The sequence below is a fragment of the Balaenoptera borealis genome (genome assembly GCF_965194805.1).
Source record: "Balaenoptera borealis genome assembly, chromosome: 1".
Lineage (NCBI taxonomy): Eukaryota > Metazoa > Chordata > Mammalia > Artiodactyla > Balaenopteridae > Balaenoptera > Balaenoptera borealis.
In genome coordinates this window covers 122,886,426-122,907,652 of record NC_138860.1, presented here as the reverse complement: position 1 = coordinate 122,907,652, position 21,227 = coordinate 122,886,426, and the positions used below count along the sequence as shown (strand labels likewise).

Below are 21,227 nucleotides of genomic sequence, written 5' to 3'. Positions count from 1 at the left end.
GTTTAATTTTCAAGCGTAGATATTAGGCTACTCTAGAGACACCAGTGTTTTCTATTTAGAACATTTAAGTCTTGAGCTTATATGTAGGAGTGACCATGCATGTAGGGGTAATACCTCAGGTTAAGAGCTGACACTGGTTTTATTTCTTTTCAACAATTGAAATATGATTAGATAAACAGAAACGAGTCATCTCTTTATACTTAGTCTTTATAATCAAAGAGTAGTCTACTGATCTTCAGCTGGTTCTGTTTTGAAAGGGTCAGACATCAAGTTGGCCAGATACATGTTGTCCAGGTGTTCTTCCGTAAGAGTAAATCATAATGACAGATAAATATTACAATCGTCACTAGTCAGTGATTGAAAATCACCTTGGTACTAGAAGCAGTCAAAACTAATGATAGTTTTCTAATGGATGCAGGCAATTGTTGACACAGTGGACAACCTTCTGAGACCTGAAGCTTTGGAATCATGGAAACACATGAATTCTTCTGAACAAGCGCATACTGCAACAATGCTACTGGATACATTGGAAGAAGGAGCTTTTGTCCTGGCTGACAATCTCGTAGAACCAACCAGGGTCTCAATGCCCACAGAAAATATTGGTGAGTGAATCTATTGTCAGGTGTAATTTTGATTTAGAAGATAGATGTTTAAGAGAATAATGCTTCCATTGAGTCTTTTGAGTTATTTCCCAGTGCCGAACTTCTATTTTGTCCAATTATTTTTGTCCCTTAATAAGAGATATTATTGATCACACTCATAAAATTAATGCAAAAGCCAAAATCTATCCTATGTCTTTTAAAAGTTGGTTTTATGTGTTTTTTTCCAAGTGAAAAATCATTAAAGGAAAACAGTGTGTAGAGTACTTAACTGCCAGAATATGGACTGCTTACGTAATGAAAGTGCTTGCTGTGGAGCTGTGGCGAATGCCTTTCCATTTTATACAATACGTTCCTAATGAGGTTAGATTACTTTCTGGAATGCGTTCTCCCAAATATTTTAGGCACGCAGATATTTGAGCCAAACGTTTATATTAAACAGAACTGCTTTCAGGTGAAAATGTGGTCAGTGAACTACATCACCCATAGAGCAGAATATCCATGCTTTATAGATTGTAAAATAGCTGCAGATAGTTTTGAAGCATCATTTAGAATTTAAATGCTGGCAGCGAGAGGTAGGAATTCACTTTTGATGGTATTTGAAAGAAGTACTACTGTAAGTACAGAAATTATATTAATTTAGGCTTGACTGATTTAGAATTGTTATTCAGTGGGGTTGAGCTCGGATGAAGTTTTAGTATCCCTTAGTAAAGTAAAAAAGTTTCCAAAGCATAAATGTAAAAAAACCCCAAAGGGAACACAGACTACTACTCTTCCATTGAAAGAGTGCATTGGAGCAGCAGATACTGAATGAAGTTTTGCTATCTGGAATGCCATATCTTATTGCCTTATTGTGCCTACCTACGTATGAGACTTTTATTTAAAAATACAGAGAAGCAAGGTGTATAGGAGAAATAGACATCAATCAGATTATGATACCTGGATTTAAATTCAAAGCCTTAAGTTTATTTTAAATAACTGAGTTTTTCGAAAAAAAGATATATTAAAATCATGTTTTTATTTACTTTATGAGGTTTTGAAATGACAAATAACTTAATAACTTTAAGTTAAGTGAAATCAAAATAATTTGGCCTGCTTTAATGTGGGAGACCAGTCGTAAGGAAAGTGATATTCTACCATAGCTTAGTAGGAATAGAAAATGAATAAAGCTCCTCTTTTATGTCTAAAGCTTTTGTTATTTTGAGGTTAATCTATTTAGTAGTCTAATAAAATTCCTAACATACGCATTAAACAATTCTTCTCAAATGTTTCCAGGGACGTACCTGTAAGGTAAAGGAGTGTGGACTTGATTGTCTCAGAAGATAAGTCATAAAAAGTATCGTTTGAAGTGTTGTGTTGTGACCTCAATTTGTTTTCTAAATCTTCTGAAGGCTATTTTAAAAACAACCAAAAAACATAAAATTTCCCATGTAAGCTCCTACCAAGAGTGCGAAGAAATTTTGATAGGCCAGGTCAACATCCTCTGCTCCCATTGGCTTCACGTATGCAGAACACGCTATTATTATATGTCTGAGATATTTTTATCTCAGTTTGAGAGTGGCCAGGAATATTTTTTCCCTGATACTTGTGTTTTTCAGAGTTCTAAATGTTTATCCTTTACACTGTTTTTTTAAAATTTTTTAATTAAAGAAAGAACATTGTGGGTAGAGATTCTCATAGTGTGTAGTACACATTTTACTGCCTTCTCAAAAATAATGCCCTGAACTTAATGTATGCATGTATTTATTACCCAAGAATTATCGATATGAAGGTCATTTTACATATTCCAATATATTTCCATGTCTTTTATTTCACAATTTTGTGAAAAATAATATCCATAATTTAATATGACATTCAAGATTCAATGTTTTCCTAGGACTTGTTCTCTTTTTAGACATGAGAACTAAAATAGCCCATTATCCCTTTATGTCTTCACTTTATGTTCTTATCTAAATTTAGGGTGTGGATACAGTATCTTTGATTATTAAGACAATTTGATGCTCCTCCTTAGTGGTTTCTCCTTGAATCCTTATTTTCACTTGATTATATGATTTACCTTTATACGTGACCTCGTAAAATGGTATAATTATACCTGATTATAGCTTTTTAAAATCAACTTTGAGGTATAATTTATATACAATAAGAGCAGCTGTTTTAATGGTACTCTTTGATGAAATTTGACAAATGTACACCCGTTTAACCAACAGCATGGTCAGTATTTCAGCCACCTCAAGAGGGTCCTTTATAATCTTTGTCAGTCAGTCTTGTTATACCCCCAGCCCCAGGCAACCACTGATCTGTTTTATGTCACTATAGTTTAGTTTTGCTTTTTCTAGACCTTCAGTTGAATGGAATCATAGACTATATACTCTTTTTGATCTGGCCTCTTTTACACAGTATAATGTTATTGAGATTCATCTATGTTGGTGCCAACATCAGTAATTCGGTCCTTTTTATTGCTGAATTTCCATTATAAGGACACAACACTATTTGTTTATCTATTTGTACATTTAGGTCTTTCCCACTTTTTGACTGTTATTAATAAAGCTGCTGTTTTCCCAAGTGGTTGTACCATTTTATATTCCTAACAGCAATTAGAGTTCTAGTTGCTTCACATCCTCACCAGCATTTACAATTATCTTCTCAAATGTCTTTTTAAATTTTAGTCGTTTTAGTGGTTTGTAGTGTAATCTCATTTTGGTTTTATTTTGCATTTGTATGGTTGCAAAGTTATGTTTTGCTGAAAACTGTTCCAACTTTTCATGTGCTTATTGGCCCTTCATATATCTTTTTGTGAAGTATCTGATTTTGCCCATTTTGAGTTCTTTGTTTTATTATTGGATTATAAAGATTATTTATATATTCCTGATACAAATCTTTTGTCTCATATATGTATTCTGAATATATAGTCCCTCAGCATGTGACTTTTCATTCTAATTTCTTAATGATATCTTGAGAGAAGCAAAAGTTTTTAACTTTGATTAAAAAATCCTCACTACCCAGCTTCAACAACATCTAGCCAATCCTGTTTCACTTATTCCTCTCACCATTGTATAATTAAAGCAAACCCTAATATTATATTATTACTATAAATACTTTAATATCTATCTTAGACTTTAAAAAAAACCAAGCCATTGTCATACTTTAAAAAATTATCAAAAACAGGAAAGATAAAAAGGGGATTTCAATTATTTGATTTTTGTAAATTTGTTAATATCTAATTTGTTTAAGCAGGATACAAACAAGTTCATGTTGTACATTTGACTAATGCATTGCTCTTTCTGGAAAGGAAGAGTTTTCCTTCTACCCTTCGAGGTTCTTTGGCTGGTCTAATAACCTCAGGTTTAAATCCCACCCCCCTAATACTTTCTGTTGGCAGCTTATGAAAAGAAGCACATAATGTTTGATTGTCTTTCTTTGTGATCTTAAGATTGATTATGTGGTTTAGTTATTATCAGCCTAATCCAGCATAATAAAATTCCCTATCATTTATTTTCCCAATGGGCTTAGCAGCCAGCTTGATTGTATACTTCAATTTAAGCTTAGTTATATTGCAGTAACAAAAACCCTAAAGTCACAGTAGCTCTCAACAACAAAGTTTATGACTGCTTTACTCCATGTCACCTGAGGCTTAGCTTTACTTTGCTCCCTACCATCTTCAGTTGGCTCCATGTTGCTTTTACCCAGGACTCAGGCTGATGGAACCTAGTACACTGCCGGTCTGCTGGCAGAGGTCCTAGTTCTTCCATTTTACACTGTATTACTTTTCTTCCCCTTTCATCTCACTGCAGCCACTGCTCAGTGATGATTTTGACAAACAGAAGGACAGAGAAACATATTAAAATCCTACCTTCAGCACTGGCTGTGAGTGAGGCTCTGGGTGGCTCTCCTATGAATCAAGTGTGTTCACTTTCAGGAAATCCGTTGAACAAAGCATATATATATTATGTCAACTATACAAAAGTATAGAGAAAATCATAAACATCTGTGTAGCAATCACCCACTGAGCCACATCTTAGCATTTTACCATATTTGCTTCAGGTTTTGGGGAAAAGAAATAGGTATATATAATCTGGAAATCCCCTGGGTCCCCTCCTTCCTGATCAGATGAAGAAGGGGGTAACCATCATTCTTACTTTGTTAGCATTAGTAAGCTTTTATTTATTTATTTATTTTTGCTCTACAGGTATGTACATTTAACTATTATTTTTCATGTCTTTAATGTTAATGATTTCACACTATAAATGTAATTGTATAATTTTTCCTCACCATTATATTTTTCATATTTATGCACTTTGATATGTGCATCTCTAGTTCATTCATTTGCTCTAAGAATGCACAATTATTTAACTATGCCTGTGATAGATATTTTAGTGGCTTACACTTTTTTGCTGATATTATGAAAACTGTGGTGAAAGTTTTTGTATGCCTCTTACTCATACATTTGTGGCTTTCAAGATATATGTGTGTGCGCACACACACACACACACACACAACCTAGAAATAGTTTTTGAGTGATAGAGCATGCCCGTGTTTAACTTTACTAAATACTGCCAAATTGCTTTCTAATGTTGTTTTACCAATCTACATTCTCACCAGTAATATCATTGTTCCCCATCACTCTCTTTGACAACACTTTATTATTGACATAAATTTTGTCATTCTAATAGATTTGAATTGATCACATTATTTGCAGTTCTCTGATTACTTAATGCATTTATTGGGTATTTTAATTTTCTCTCCTGTGAATTTCTTGTCCACAATTTTTTCCTGTCTATCTCTTTCTCTGTAGGTAATGCATTCTGGAAACTAATTCTTTGAAGATTATATAGTTTGCAAATGTTTATTCTGTCTGTGCCTTCTCTTTTTTTACCTTGTTTATTAATCTTTTGTTTTACGGAATAATGAACTCAAATTATCAATCTTTTCTTTTAGGATTGATACTTTTGGGACCTTGTTTAAAAAATATAGTGTTTTTTTGGGTTTTTTGGTCCCCTGCTCAAGAAATTTTTCTCTACTTTGCAGTGATAGAGATTTTATACTTTCTTTAGAAGTGATAAAGCTTTGCCTTTTTACATTTATGTTTTTAATCCAACCTGAAATTTATTTTGTTTATAGTATTAATGAGGGAACTAATTTCATTTTTTTCTATATAGATAAACAGTTGTTTCAGCACTTTCAGTGCATAAGCCATTCCTGTCCCCAGTGGTTTGTAAAGATATCTCTGTCATATATCAAGTTTCTGTACATGTTGGGAGTGTCTGTTTTACATTGTTGCTTTTGTTTTTGTTTCAATAATATTAATATCTGGTGAGTTCTTTCAACCCTGCTCCTTGAGGAATCGGATTCCTCTTGGCTGCTTTTTGGCATGTCTCTTCCATGTGCATTTTAAAATCGTCTTGTCAAGTTCCACATGCTCAAAAAAATCTTGTTGGAATTTTTATTAGAATTAGACTGAGTTTGTAGATAGATTTTGAAAGAAGTGTCACAGATTTATCTGTTGAGTTCTCCCAGATTGAACCATGATAGAATTCTCCATCTGTTAGGTTTTCTAAGAAAGTTCTGTATTTTTCCCAATAATGTCTTGTACTTTTTCAATTAGGCTTATTCCTAGGAAACATACACTAATTTTTATTGTGAATAGTATTTTTTAAAAATTACATATTCCAATTGTTTGCTGATTGGTGTACAGTTGATTTTGCTGATTGCAGCCTTGCTAAATTCTTTTCCTTCTGATAGTATAGAGTCTCCCTCCCATTACTACGTAGTTAAGTATATTTTCTATAAATAATTAACACATTGCTTTTTCCTCCCAGTCTTTGTACCTTTTATTTTTCTTGAATTACTGCCTTAGCTAGGTCCTTCAGTACAGTGCTAAATAAAACTTGTGATAGGGATGATCCTGACTTAGAAAAAATTGCTTGTAGAGTTTTGCATCATTTTTTTCTGTAGGTTTGGATACATAACCATTACCTGATAAAAAAACCTTTATCTAGGCAAGGAATTTTTCTTTTATTCTTATTGTTTCATAAAGATTTTTTATACTGAATGAGTGTTGAAATTTGTTGAATTCTTTGTTAATATTTTTCTTATTTAATTTCATAATTTGGTTAAAGACATTAATATATTTTCTAATGCATTAATTTCCATATGCCTTTTTGAGTTAAACTCAATTTGTTCAGGATATTATATTTAAAGTGTATATATAATTTATTAACTATTTTTACATACTTTAAATAAGTGAGGGTATCCTATAATTTCTCTCCTTTTACTGTTTTATGCATTGAGAGTATATATTAGTCTTGTGAAATGAGTTGAAAAACATTCTCTTACATTCACTGGAGCAGTTTGTTAAAGATTCAGTATGTATTTAACCATGAGTTCATTTTCTTAAATGGTCATAAAGTATTGGGGTTTCTATTTATTTAAGTCAGTTTTATGTTTCTAGAAGATTTTCCCTTTTGTCTGTCTATTTATTTATAGTATAAAGTTGATTGTTGCATCTCTACTAAGATCTCTATTAATGATCCTGTTTTTAAAAATTCAAATTATGAATTTTTTACTATGGACATGATTTTAAACTTTAATAAGTAAATATTTATTGAATGAAATTGAAGTTTGATAAGTAAATATTTGTTGAATGAAATTAAGTCTTTGTACATGTATATCTATATTTGGAACATTTACTGAAAACTTAAAGGATTTCCTTTTTTTACCCTATCTTCTGTCTTGTTTTAAGAATAATTAATAATTGAGAACCCCTTTTAGTGTGAAGAAGAGAGAGGTATATATTAGATTTATATTTTTGTCACTCATTCCCTTCACCCACTACCCACGGACATGGAATCTGTTATGAGGACAGGTGATCATCCACATACCCACCTGCTTAATCTTTCTAAGCAAAGTATCTCTACCAGCTTCTGCAGCTGATAAAATTCTAGGAGTTATATAACTCTCATTATAAACTTATATTTCAGGTGCTTGACATGTGGTCTCATAGCTTATAAAAATTTCCAATGTTATGATTTCATATTTACAGCTGAATCTATATGTATTTTGCAAAACAAAGTTGAGAAAGATTTTTTAAAAATAGCATCCAAGAGTTACTCTGTAATGGTATGAGTCCATTTTGCTAAAAAGAGAGTGGGTGAATTCATCATACTCTGTGTGTGCGTGCGTGCGCACATGGCACATACAACACTTATACACATGTTTGTCTAAGTATATAAATAGCTATTCAAGGGTATATGCCATCAGAGAGGGTGAAATTCAGAGAAAAATGTATGGACTGTATTTATTGAATTATGTGTTACTTTTTAAAATTCAAATACTGAAATGAAAAATTTTCATCCAGTTCCTCTCATTTCATCAATAAATGGCACATTCTAATTACTAATATGAAATAGTTTACTTTAGTGGAAACTGATACTTTTTCATTCTTTTAAATAATATGCTGATATAAAGTATTGCAGTCTTTACTGGAGTTACAGTAGACAGCATTTATGTTGAAGATGTTACTATTATATTTTTTAAACAAAGTTAAACAACATTGGTTTTGTTGATCACATACATGTTCTTAATGTTTATGTATTGTCTTGTTTTTCTTACATGTTTTCCAGTGTTGCTACTTCATTTGAATTTTTGAACTTTGGATTACACTGCAGTGGTTGGCAAACATTTTCTATAAAAGTCCAAGTAGTACACATTTTAAGCTTTGCAGGCCATGTGGTCTAAGCTGCAAATACTTAACAGCCATAGACAATATGTTAATGGGTAATCATGGCTGTGTCCCAGTAAAACTTAATTTACCCAAACAAGTGGCAGGCCAAATTTGGCCCACAGGTCCTATTTTGCCCAACTTGAATATGTAAAAATTGATCATTACTAGTGAGAATTAATGGGAAGTTTGAACATAATGCCAGACATTTTCTCTTAAATAATGCTGTGCTGGGCTTCCTACTTTTAGAAACTAGAGAAAACCTATTACTGCAAAATTGACCTATGTAATCTTATGTATTAAAATATGTTATATACATAGAACTAGATGTCTACATGCAATAAAGGCATTCACATTTATACTTCGTATTTTGTTTTACCATTACCAAGTGATGGTCATTGAAAATTACTTAACATAGAGTCAAAAATCATTTTGAAATATTTTTGTTTAACTTAATGATTTAAATGAAACTTTGATAGTCGTGTACTATAAATCAGACACTTCATATTCACAGGCTAAAAGACTGGAATTAGTTGACAAAAGATATAAAACTATGAAGAAAATGTTAAAATGCTTACACCAAAATTTTTAGAGTAGTAAAGTTTAAGACCTCTTAGAATAAGTTGTTTTTTCATTATTTTGTTGTACTTGAACACTAAAGTTTTTTACGTAGAAAAAAAGGAAAACAGTGGTTTCTTTGCAATTATCATTTGCCTCTTTGTAGTTGAATTTAGAGAATACCCCATTTTCCCCCTCCTTTATCTTTTGCTTCATCCAGTTCTGGAAGTTGCAGTGCTCAGTACAGAAGGACAGGTCCAAGACTTCAAATTTCCTCTGGGCATCAAAGGGGCAGGCAGTTCAATCCAACTCTCTGCGAATACCGTCAAACAGAACAGCAGGAATGGTAAGATGGAACAAAGTCTTTTAAAAATTGATAGGGTTTTTGTTCAGTTAAACCTATTAATTCTAAAATGCTGAGCGTTTGACTCCTAGTATAACAAATACAGCTTAGCATTTAAAAGCAGATTTAAAGTAATGCCTTCTCTTTCCCAGTAAACTTAATCTGAATAAAGATTCCATAAGGATTTGTTTCATTTTATTCTTATTTTATTGTATCTTATCTTATTCATAAGCATATTTTCTGTAAAGACATATGACTTTTTACCTTCCTAGGTCTTGCAAAGTTGGTGTTCATCATTTACCGGAGTCTGGGACAGTTCCTTAGTACAGAAAATGCAACCATAAAACTGGGTGCTGACTTTATCGGTCGAAATAGCACCATTGCAGTGAATTCCCATGTCATTTCAGTTTCAATCAATAAAGAATCCAGCCGAGTATACTTGACAGATCCTGTGCTTTTTACCCTACCACACATTGATGTAAGTTATGTATGCTAATGAAGTAGTGGAAGGTTATAAAACCAGTGAGGAAGGAAAGCAAAACTAACATGCTAGAGATAGAGAGAGGGGGAATGGGGAAAAGGCAGAGAGGAAAGAAAAGACCTTCCCATTTGAATTTCAAATGTTGGACTAGGTCAGAGACACAAGTTTATTTAAGTCTGTGAACATAAAATTAAATGAGCCTGGTTCAGTGATTATTAGAATTTAAGTGTATTCTTAACGAAAGCTAATTCAGTAATCAACAGGAAAATGTAAATGACTATAATTTGTTTTAGAATGAAAATTAACTGTTACCTTAGCAGCATGATAGCGCTGCCTTTTTAGTATGGCAGGTCTTTTTGGTTTGTTTGTTTGTTTTACAGATCATATAAACACAATTGTTACCAAGCCCTGTGTTTTTAAAAATATAGAATTGAAGAGATGCAATTCCTCTGCTGTGCCTTAGAATGCAAGTTGGTAGCTAAAAACACTGTGTTGGAAGATTGTCTGCAGAATTTGGCTGTTGTTATAGTAGAGAGAATAAGTGCCCATAGATAGCCACGTGAATCTCCAGAATTCATTTGTGAATACATTTGTGTGGCTGTTCTCTTCTTATGTCTTCTGCAGTTGCTTCACTCTTAAGAGCTTGACATACTAACTACAGGATTCAAATTGTCCCTATTGGGTCATTTAGAGCAAAAATGGGCCCCAAACAAAATAGATTTTAAAACACTGGGTCCTTACAGAATTTTCCCAGAACAAATTCATGGCTTTAATCTTGTCAGAAAAGAAAAAAAAAAAAATGATTCTGATGTACCATCAGTATGTAAAATCATAAGATGGAAGTTGTAATTGTGTAAAATGGGTCTTTGGTAATTTAGAGTACACTTTAGAGTGTTTTGGACTATAAAGCCCCTTTTAAGTTAGATATCTGCCTTGTATACATAGTCTGCAGTTCTGCTGATGAAAAACTTTATAGTCCGAAACATGAAAAGTTTAATCTAAATTACTTTTACACATATTAAACAATTGCTATTGCCATCTTAGAGTGTAAAATCCTAATTTTATCTTGTCATTTTATTTCCCAGCCTGACAATTATTTCAATGCAAACTGCTCCTTCTGGAACTACTCAGAGAGAACTATGATGGGATATTGGTCTACCCAGGGCTGCAAGCTGGTTGACACTAATAAAACTCGTACAACGTGTGCGTGCAGCCACCTAACCAATTTTGCAATTCTCATGGCCCACAGGGAAATTGCAGTAAGTATTTGCACTTCTAATTAGTAGCAGAGGAAAAACCTCAGAGATTCAAAACAGCTTGTGTAATAGTCCCTTCTTTGGGTGTTTATCGTAACTAAAAAGCAAACAAAGTAATGTGGATTTCTAATTGCTTCTACATTGTCCATATATTTTAGGAAGTCTTGGCACTATATTTATTGCTACATCTCAAAATCATGTGCTTTATAGACTCGTTCTAAGTTTTTCCCCTTTGGGCAGGTGTCAGGAAGAGGCGGTCAGGGATTTAAAAAATGAACAGCAATAGGTTATACGAAAGAGACAGAGGGCTCTAAAGTTTAACACGCCCTCACCATCTTGAATGTTTGAATATCATTTCAAACTTTTGTTTTAAATTTCCTAACGACTTTGCACACTGTACAAGACTGCAGATTTCGAAAGATCAGAATGGCTTCCGGAATATTTCTTAGTATTCATTTCTTCTTGTGATTAAGAGAACATAAGCCAGGAGATAAAAATATTTAAGAACTATAACATGAAAGCTCTCAGATCTATTATGTGCTTAACTTTTAGTATATATATATATAAAATATAAAAACTCAAGGAGAAAATTAAAACTTAAAATTTGACTACTTGTTAGCCTGGCAAGTCATTAAAATGCCAATTATTTTGAAATAACTAAGTAGTCTTTAATCTATTGTAAAATGTTTTCTATATGTTTATGTAAGTAATATTTTGGTCATTGTTTTCTAGGTAAAATCTTTCATAGATCATTCTTTGAATATAAAAATCAATAAGATAATATTGAACTCTGTTATATGATCGTAAATTTTTTTTAGTATTGAGCCCCGTTTGAACACACATGAATATTCAGAGTTTAGTATTAAACGTTGAGCTATCACATGTGAAACCTATCTTACCTTTAGTTAATGTAATGCAGGAATACTAAAGTTCCTCATTTTTTTTATTTTCAGTACAAAGATGGAGTTCACGAATTACTTCTTACAGTCATCACCTGGGTGGGAATTGTCATTTCCCTTGTTTGTCTGGCTATCTGCATCTTCACCTTCTGCTTTTTCCGTGGTCTACAGAGTGACCGTAATACTATTCACAAGAACCTTTGTATCAACCTTTTCATTGCTGAATTTATTTTCCTAATAGGCATTGATAAGACAAAATACATGGTAAGTACTCCTTCCGTTTATTGACCTTGGATCTCTGAGAATTATTATTATAACAGGTGTATCCACATATGCTGCTGTTAATATTTGACCTTGTAACTTACAATAATTGACATGGCAATACTGAAAGATAATTTGTAATAAAACACAACCCAATCATTAAGTAATATTATTATGAGTTAATTCATTTCTTGTATTAAGGTACAGTTGCATTTTTCTGGGTTGTTATTAAAACATGTAATTTGAATAGAAGAATGCTGGGTATACTAAAATGAAAAGATCCGATTTTTAAATTTTTCATTTTGTTTACATAGTCATTCTAACCAGTGATCATTTCCTCATATTCTGAGCAATTTATTCACCATCATGAGGTCTCAGTGTCACAAAGAGAACTTAATAATTAGTTAATGCTTTACTCTGTATTCATCTGCACTGGGATGAATTTGAGACTGTTCCACATATAACAAGAAAATGATGTTAAGTAATTAGAGCTGGGATATTTATCATTAAAGCAAATTTTTTAAAATTCTGTAACAGAAAAAAATAGAAATAATATATTGGGAAACAACTGTTCTAAAGACTTGGAAAGCAACTTATCTACAAGTAGAATATTCAGATTTAAAAATGAATAGTTCTGGAAGAGAAATTAATATGTTTTCTTATTTGCACTTACTTTTGCTGTAAATAATAATGTCTTACAATGATGATATTTCTAGCACACCTAGCATTACACTCCATAAGCATTAAGCCAAATTTGGCAGTATTTTCATTTATGGAAAAAAAAAATTTTTAAGAAGCAGTAAGTTTCTCTAAATACTGGTGTATCTTAAAGACAGTAGTGAGTACTATTGGTGAATATTGTTTAGTTTTAGAGTGAGCTGTTTATATTCCCGTGTTCTCTTGTGTTTTTTGCTTCTTTCCTTTATAGATTGCATGCCCAATATTTGCAGGACTTCTACACTTTTTCTTTCTGGCTGCTTTTGCTTGGATGTGCCTAGAAGGTGTGCAGCTCTATCTGATGTTAGTTGAAGTTTTTGAAAGTGAATATTCAAGGAAGAAATATTACTATGTTGCCGGTTACTTGTTTCCTGCCACAGTGGTTGGCGTTTCAGCTGCTATTGACTATAAGAGCTATGGAACAGAAAAAGCGTAAGTAATTGCAAGTGACCTGAGTGTTTTTCAAGTGAATAACTTTTTAAAGCCTGTTAGCTGTCAGTGAGGGTCCCTGACAGACTAAAATAGCATCTGAAAGCCTTATTGGTAAGAAAATGGGCATGCCATGCACAAGTTACAATCAAGTCTTTTGTAATTTTCTAGGTTGAGAGGATTTGTACTCTGGCAACGCAGATTGTAAATTATGGACTTTCTTTTTAACACAAAAGATTGACCTCTAACAAATTGAAAAAGTAAATAACTTTTTGGCCTTAGAAAGATATTAGGTAAAAATTCTTCTGAACTTACAGCATCTGACAGATTTAACTATTCAGTTTTTAAGCTAATGTTTCATTAGCTCTCTTTGTGCAGCGGACCCTCTAGGTAACTCTCGTTCTGAGTTGTGACAGTACCACATTCCAGCCCATATGTTTTACTTTGATAATATTTTATCAGGCAGTTTGAAAGGATTAAAATAAGTCACTGTCATTCATTTATTAAAAAATATATTTATGGAAAGTGACAGAAGGTAGACCATGTTTCTAAGGATTTTATTTGCTAGAGGCATGAATTTGCTTTCCAATTCTGTTTATTTTTTCCTTTGATAAAATTAGTTATATAAAGATTCTTTGGACTAAAGAAAGCTTTTTGACTACACAGATGATGAAAGACAAAAGAAATTCATTGGGGATTTGATGTTATATGAAAAATGAACCACTAAGTAAAATCTGTCTCAATAAGTTTATGCATCATTTACTCTAATACAGTATGAATTCTATGCTTTGATTTTTTTTTTCTAGTATTTATCCATTCCCAATTGAGGTGTTATATTTGTGCTATACTGTTTTGCAACAAACATTACATCTGAACACTTATTTTTTTATCTCTTATGTTCCATAGGGTTAAACATTTTAGCTCAGATATAGATCCAAAGGCAAATTTTGAAGATAAGAACTTTAAAAAAAATGAGACAATTTGGAATACCAAGTTTCACTTTTTTCTTAGTAAAGTCAGAGGTCTTAACCATCAGGATTGGGGTGGGAGGGGGGGTTATTGCTTTCCCCATATAAGCATAATTATGTATGTCTTTATCAAATTTAAAACCTAAAATGAAGAACAGTACAATTATTCAAATTGTTCTTGCCCATGATAAATTAATTTTCAAAGGTAAGTGTAAAGATACTTTTGCTTGTTAGATTTTTAAAATTTTGCTTTACTTGTGATGTTGAGCATCCATTGAAGCTACTTAATATTCTTTTCTTTTCATAATAGTTGCTGGCTTCATGTTGATAACTATTTCATATGGAGTTTCATTGGACCTGTTACCTTCATTATTCTGGTAAGCAGACTCTATTTTTCCTTCATTTTTAGCTTGCTGCTTTAGCAGTACAATTGAAATGGGGATAATTTGTTTTACTGTTAATTTATCTGTGCATTCAAAGATTTATAAGCATGTCTAGCTTACAGAATAAAATTATGTAGTATATTTTACATTTGATATCATTATTGAGAGTTTATACACTTGCTAATTAGTACTATTTTTAAAAACACTCTTTCCTTTAAGAAATACTTTTCCCTCATTTGTAATTTAATTTGCAAAAATTTCAGGTCTTAATCTTTATGTTAAGATTGCATGATTTTAAAATAGTTTGATAATTAGAAAGGAATAACTGATATGTATAGTATATTTTGGTTTTGAGTAGTGGAATTTTTTGTTAAGAGGTTTAGTTCAGGAAGTTATATCTTTAAAATCTATAGTATTAGCTCTGCACCAAGCCTGTGTAGCATTTATGAATTGAATGTTTTATGGAAGTGAAAGAACATTAGCTTAATATTTATCTTCATTTCCATATAGTAAGTTAGTACTTTTAAATAAATGTCCACACCCTAAATTCTTTTTAGGGCACAAAAAAGGTTTTTTTAAGCTTAGCGTAATAAATAAATATTAAATAAATTTTAAACTCTTTAGAAATAAAATTACTTTTCTAAGACTTAAAATACCAAATAAAAATATTGGTTTCTAAGAAATTTTATTTTAAAATAAACCTGATACAACTTAAGTATAATGACATTAAGGTATTTTTTAACTTAAATTATCACTAGTCAAATATTTGAAATATAGTTGAAATTTTTTTAAAAAGCTAAAATATTTGGATTTAAAACTTTTCACTCAGTTTTAGCATCATGCTATTACAAATAAGTGTTACTGACCATTAGAAGATTGAAAATGAAACAATCAAGTTTATATATTGCCTATAACTGTTTATTCCTATTAAGGTTGTTTTTTCTTTTAAAAAGGTGACACAAGTAAGCTTATTAAGATATTTCTACGGTTAATAGTATTACAATTATAGTTACTAGTATTTCAATAAAATTAAAAAATTTTAGTAGTTCAAGGAAACTTAAAACTACTTCAAGTATATATACTTTTGTCACTAAAATGAATTCTTTTATACAATTACTTATGAAAGCAAAATGAAAATTTGAGATGAATGCCTGTATGAATCGAACCAGTAAAACACTCTCAAGTGTTCCTAGCTGATTTCTCATCAGAATTATTCAATCCAGATGATTGTCCCAGTTTTTGTTCTTGGTTTACTTATGCTGACACAGCCTAAGCCTATCTTGAATTAAATGACAAACAGCTGACATGAAAGGGGTATGATCCTTAAAGACTCGAGCTTTTTTTTTTTTCCCTGACCCTTTGGCCGAACATACTGATACTTTGAAAATTGTAAAAATCATTTTAGGGATATTTGATCTATACTTCTGTCCTACTGCAGTTTTGTTTATTTTCTATCTCTGAAGATAAATACTGACTTTAGAGTATTAAAAAACATTTCACTGGGCGAAAGGAGTTAATGTTCATATATACTCAGCTTCCAGTAAGAAAAGAGGTAAAGGATGTTTTATTATATTGCCCTTTTATAGCGAGAGCCTACCATTATTTTTTAGTCTTGTCATTATTATCCTTTACCAAGTCATTTACGTTGAGATGTGAAGGGCTTTGGTGTTCCCAACTTAAAAACAAAACAAAACAAAACAAAACAGCAGGTAGCAATCACAGTACAGATCCTGGGAGTAATTCTTCTCCTGCAATTGCTTTGCCCTCTAATCGTCCCGACACAGAAAGACAGAGCGATATTGAAGTGTAAAACATTATCTCAAATGTAACCTAAAGTGAGATATATGATTGTACAGCACATGTTTGTTGAGTATTAATATATTTACCTGTATATATCCTTATGGTGATACAGGTCATTTAAAAGTCAGTTCAGACACAGTTTAAAAATTTATACAATATAAATTATATTGTATACTGTCCTTTTAAGGAGTAACAAAAAGTACCTATTGATATTCCTAGAAAGCATAGTTTTGCATTTCCAGCTTTTCTGAATTGAAATCATATAACTTAGTAGTATTAAATAAGTGTACATTTTAAATAATTTTCAATGAAGGAAAAAAACATGTTATGGAAGATAAAACTTCTTACTTCTGTATTTCTATAGACTGTCTTGCCTACAGGCACTAGAGTTATTATATCTATGAGAAAAGTGCTTGTAAGTAATGAGCAGTGGGAAACCATTAGTATGCCTGAAATGGTTTAATGAAAGCTTGGATCATGACACGTCAGGAGCTGTTCTTATCATTTGGACAGCTCCATCTGCATCGTTAATAATTAATTCAGTTCAGTAAGAGTTCAGCTCACACACTCACTTAGAAGTCTTCCTCAGAGAACACCTCTCTGGCCGCTAGTCCCAGGGAGAAATAGGTTTCTGCTTGGCTAACAGCAAAGATCTGGAGATACAAGTGCAGTTTTAGAGTTGCATTTGCCAGGTAGCAAAAGCTCTAGGGAGGACAAAAAGGGTCAGAACATGTGCAGTTCAGTTAGGTTACTTCAGAGTGGTGTTTCTGTTCTTCTGTCTTATCATATCCATGTCAGGACGGCAAGCTTTGGAATGAATTTTAAGCTGCTAAGCTCAAATGGATATGATTCAATTGAGCAGGTCGATTACTATAAAACAAACTGCGCACTCCTATAATCTATGGTACCTTTTTCTTTCTTTAAACTCTTTGTATTTTCATGTTCATCAATATGGGTGAGGATTAGCTAAGCCATGTCATCAAGTAGTGATGAATTTTATCAGCAACGTACACTGGCAGATTATTTAAACAGTAATTTATGAAATTATTTTTGGGGATAGATAGAAGAGTATTATTTGTTATTGAAAGAGAAAGAATGCCCCATTTAGTGATTTAACTCTTTTTAGCCGAATAGGAAAATTCTTTTCTTTTTAATTTGGTCTCACTCTTTCACATAGAATTCTATTAAGAGGTACCCATCTACCTATTTACCTGTGCACACACACACACACACACACACACACACACACACACACAAGAGTTAAAATCTGATTAATTCCTGGATGAGTTGCCTCTTCAAACTTAATCTTCAGTATAGGCATTTAGGCTGGTGAGTTGACATACAACATGTAACACAATCCTATTAACTTGTACTTACTAGAGGTTTCTACATGAATGATTAATGACATATATACCAGCTGTAGACAATCTTTAGGTACATAGCTGTAACTCCATCTTTTTCCTTTCTCATTGATGCATAGCACCTTTCAACCTATCCCAAAATACTCTGTTTAAATTTAGTAACATTTATGTTGGAAAGAAAAAACAAAAAACAAGAGGGCAAAAAATGGCTGCATTGGAATTGAAGGGAAAATAACAGCAGTTGGGTGGTGGAGACAATTCTTCTCACCCTTTTTGCCTGCCTTCCAGTGAGAAATAGGGAGAATTCTGCATTGACGGTTGTGATTTCTTTATTTTTTAAATGCATACCAAATGCAGAAAAATAAATTGGGAAGAAATAAAAGTGAGGAGAAAGAAATTGCTTACTTTAACCAGAACAAAAAAAGAAGCACAGAAGTATATGGCTAGAAAGAGCCATTTATGTCATAGGGAAAACGATAAGAAGAAAGATCTCAGTACATCATTTGAAACTAAGGTTTTCAGTCTTCAGGTGACTATTTTGGACAATAGATTTTATCAAAGATTTTTTTTTTGCCCCCTCTATTTCTTGTTCTGATTCCCATAGTTACATTTTAAGAGAATAAGAGTAGAAGAGAAAAGAAGAAAATCTATTGAAATGTTTTATTATACAAAATTATAACTCTTATTAAGAGTGTATTGCCTCCTGAAAAAGATCATAGGAACGGTATTTATCCATGAAACTAAAAATTAGCATTTACATTTTTAGACACTGGAGAAAATCAGAGAACTTTAAAACCACAGTTTAAAGAATTTGTTAACACTTCAGTAAGTGTTCTATTTAATTCCAGAAAATATTTCACTCACATATATTTTGGTGGCAATGTATTAAAATGTTCAATACCTAAATAATAGACATTTTTTCGGTAAATTTTTTTAATGTGGAGTTGAGGAAAAGAAAAATATCTCACGCTTAGCAGTTTTTGCTCTTACGCTGTGATTCACAATAAGTCTTGCATGCCTTTTTTCATAATTACTTTGTCTTACAATGATGTTATTTTCTCCTATTAAAGATACCATTGCCTCAGTAATTATATATCGTCGTCGTATTTCAAAGACTAAATTAGTGTTGGGTTTAACTAAATTTCTTGGCAACTTAACCATTAGTGTGTTGGGTAAATTTTTATTTTCAGTTTCTGTAAATTGGAGAATTCAGACACCTGTGAAACAATCTGACTGCAAGAGTCCTTCTGTGGTTTTATGATTATTTTTCTAGGATTTTAAGTTGTTTTTAAAGAGACTCACTTTTCAAACATCTTCTTGAAACATTTGATTTTAAATATGCTAGAAACAATAGCTTTCTTTCCCCACTCGGGTTTTATGGGTTTGTGTGATGTTTAGCTGTGTATGAATATAACTAGCACAGACAGGATTAAGAAAACACAAATAACTGTTCAAAGTACAATTTGGCTAGTGGGAATAGAAGTGTGTGGATGTTTTAGCTATTTGCTGATTATGGGATGGTAGCGTTTTGCAAAGGAAATGGAGAATTGGTTATTATGGCAAGCCCATCAAGTGGAAATCATCTGAAGAGCACACCTTCGTATGTCATTTAGGATTTCTTTGATAGTGTGCTCTATGTATTAATTAATTTAATATTATATCTTCAACTCATTGGTCATCTCTGATTGAGTGGTAAATTAGATTACTCTTTATAGAAGTGGAACCTTTTTTTAAAAAATACAAAACTAGTATATCTTTGGTTTGTTAGAAGACTCCTAATTTTCTCAACCAGAATAAACTGGTTAATTTTGTTGACAAGACTGGGCCATGGAGCCAGAAGACAGTATATTGAATCTCAGCATTGACATTATAGTACCTAAGTAGTCTTTGGCAAGATAATTAACATCACAGATTTGTAAAATGGTTATCCAAGTGCTACCTACTACCTCTGGAGATAGGATTATACGTTGTGGGCGGGGTATTTTTTTTCCCTGTAATTTTCTGAACTTTATGTCTTTTGACTGTATTATCTTTGTAGCTAGGAAGAAACACTGAGCACATGTATAACATTAAAAACTTCAGTAGTGTGAGGAGAGATGCATCTAACAGTCTGTTTTTTAAGGATTAAATGAAATATGTTTTCTGTGGCATTTTCAAGTTGGTTAGTTCTGTCTTAACAAGAAACAAATGTCTTTGTATCATATTTAAGCTTTAATTCTATTTTTACATAGGTACACTTCATTTTCATTTCAATTTTATTGGAAAATGAGCTAGTTCTTAAATAACTGATTTTTTTTTTTTTGGCCTGGTTTTTCTTCATTGAAAAATATGTTTGGATGGATGTAACCCCCACGAGTTCACATTTTGTACTCATTTTCTTTTTATAGCATAATACTTGAGACATCCACATTTTTTTCACATTCACATTCTTTACTTTCCTTGTGGTTTAGACATTGTGGTGGGTAATAACTTTTTTTCTTTCCTTGAATGTACTACTACCACTACTATTATTTTATTCCTGAGGGGATAAGTAATATGCTTAGAAAATAATGAGCTCCAAATTGTGGCCCTTTTGTGCTTCAGAAAATTATTTAACAAAAGGTGTTGGGGTAGAGGGCAACCCTAGGTCTGGAAGTTTGTAATAAAAGAAATGAACAGTTTTATCAGGACATTCAAAAAGAAGGGTCAGGAGGTTTAAAAGATTTTGATTATGTATCTGTTAAGGCAGCCATTCTTACCTAAGAGTTGTAACTACTTTGTTTCCTTATATGGATTTTGGTTGGTTGGTTTGTTTTTAGGATTATTTGGAGTACTTGTTTTTAACCATTCCTATTGTCCTAGTTAAGTCTTACTGTTATATAAAATAAAAAGTAAAAGCACTACTGATTTTGCCTTTAAAAAAATTAGAGATAAACTGTACCATGCTTCTTTAAAATCAAATTAAGTATTCATTTTACTATCACAAAGATCTCCCTAATTTCTCAAAGGCAAAAATTTGTGTCTTATCCCTATACAATAAGCACATTCTTGTGTGGAGCAGTAAGGTCAATAAATATTTGTTGAATGAAATGAATCATATTGTAATATTCCTGAAAATGTAAGCCTTTATTTATGTATGACCAACTGGACTTTATAATCTTCAGAATATAAAGCTAGACATTTTTTTTTACCAATTTATTTACTTTTTCTCTAGACAAGTATTTTAAGAAATTAATTTTTAAGTACTTTTTTAAGCAAAGAGCTTCTTTTGTCCTCAAGTAATTAATGGAATGCTGTCTGCCAGCACTTGCAAATTATGCCTATTTTAGTCCTTAAGAGGAAATTCTACATCTAAGAGAAATAACAAGGCACAGTAGACAAAATGACTGATAGACAGCTTAAAACCTTTGCTCTGTTCCTTAAACTCGTTAGGAAGGACTTGGAAATTTTCTTTATTGCCTTACATCATTTTTCCT

The 21,227-nt window shown here is 32.0% G+C and overlaps 1 protein-coding gene across 8 annotated transcripts in view; it reads left to right on the top strand.

The window, feature by feature from the left end:
• The window catches only part of ADGRL2 (adhesion G protein-coupled receptor L2), a 266,791-nt gene that overhangs the window by 231,666 nt on the left and 13,898 nt on the right, over positions 1-21,227 (top strand). For all 8 annotated transcript variants that reach the window (XM_082354785.1, XM_082354786.1, XM_082354792.1 and 5 more), the window contains 7 exons: positions 419-602; positions 9,095-9,220; positions 9,490-9,695; positions 10,784-10,957; positions 11,908-12,117; positions 13,043-13,263; positions 14,539-14,605. In XM_082354785.1, coding sequence (XP_082210911.1) covers positions 419-602; positions 9,095-9,220; positions 9,490-9,695; positions 10,784-10,957; positions 11,908-12,117; positions 13,043-13,263; positions 14,539-14,605 — 1,188 coding nt within the window. The remainder of the gene's footprint in view (positions 1-418; positions 603-9,094; positions 9,221-9,489; positions 9,696-10,783; positions 10,958-11,907; positions 12,118-13,042; positions 13,264-14,538; positions 14,606-21,227) is intronic.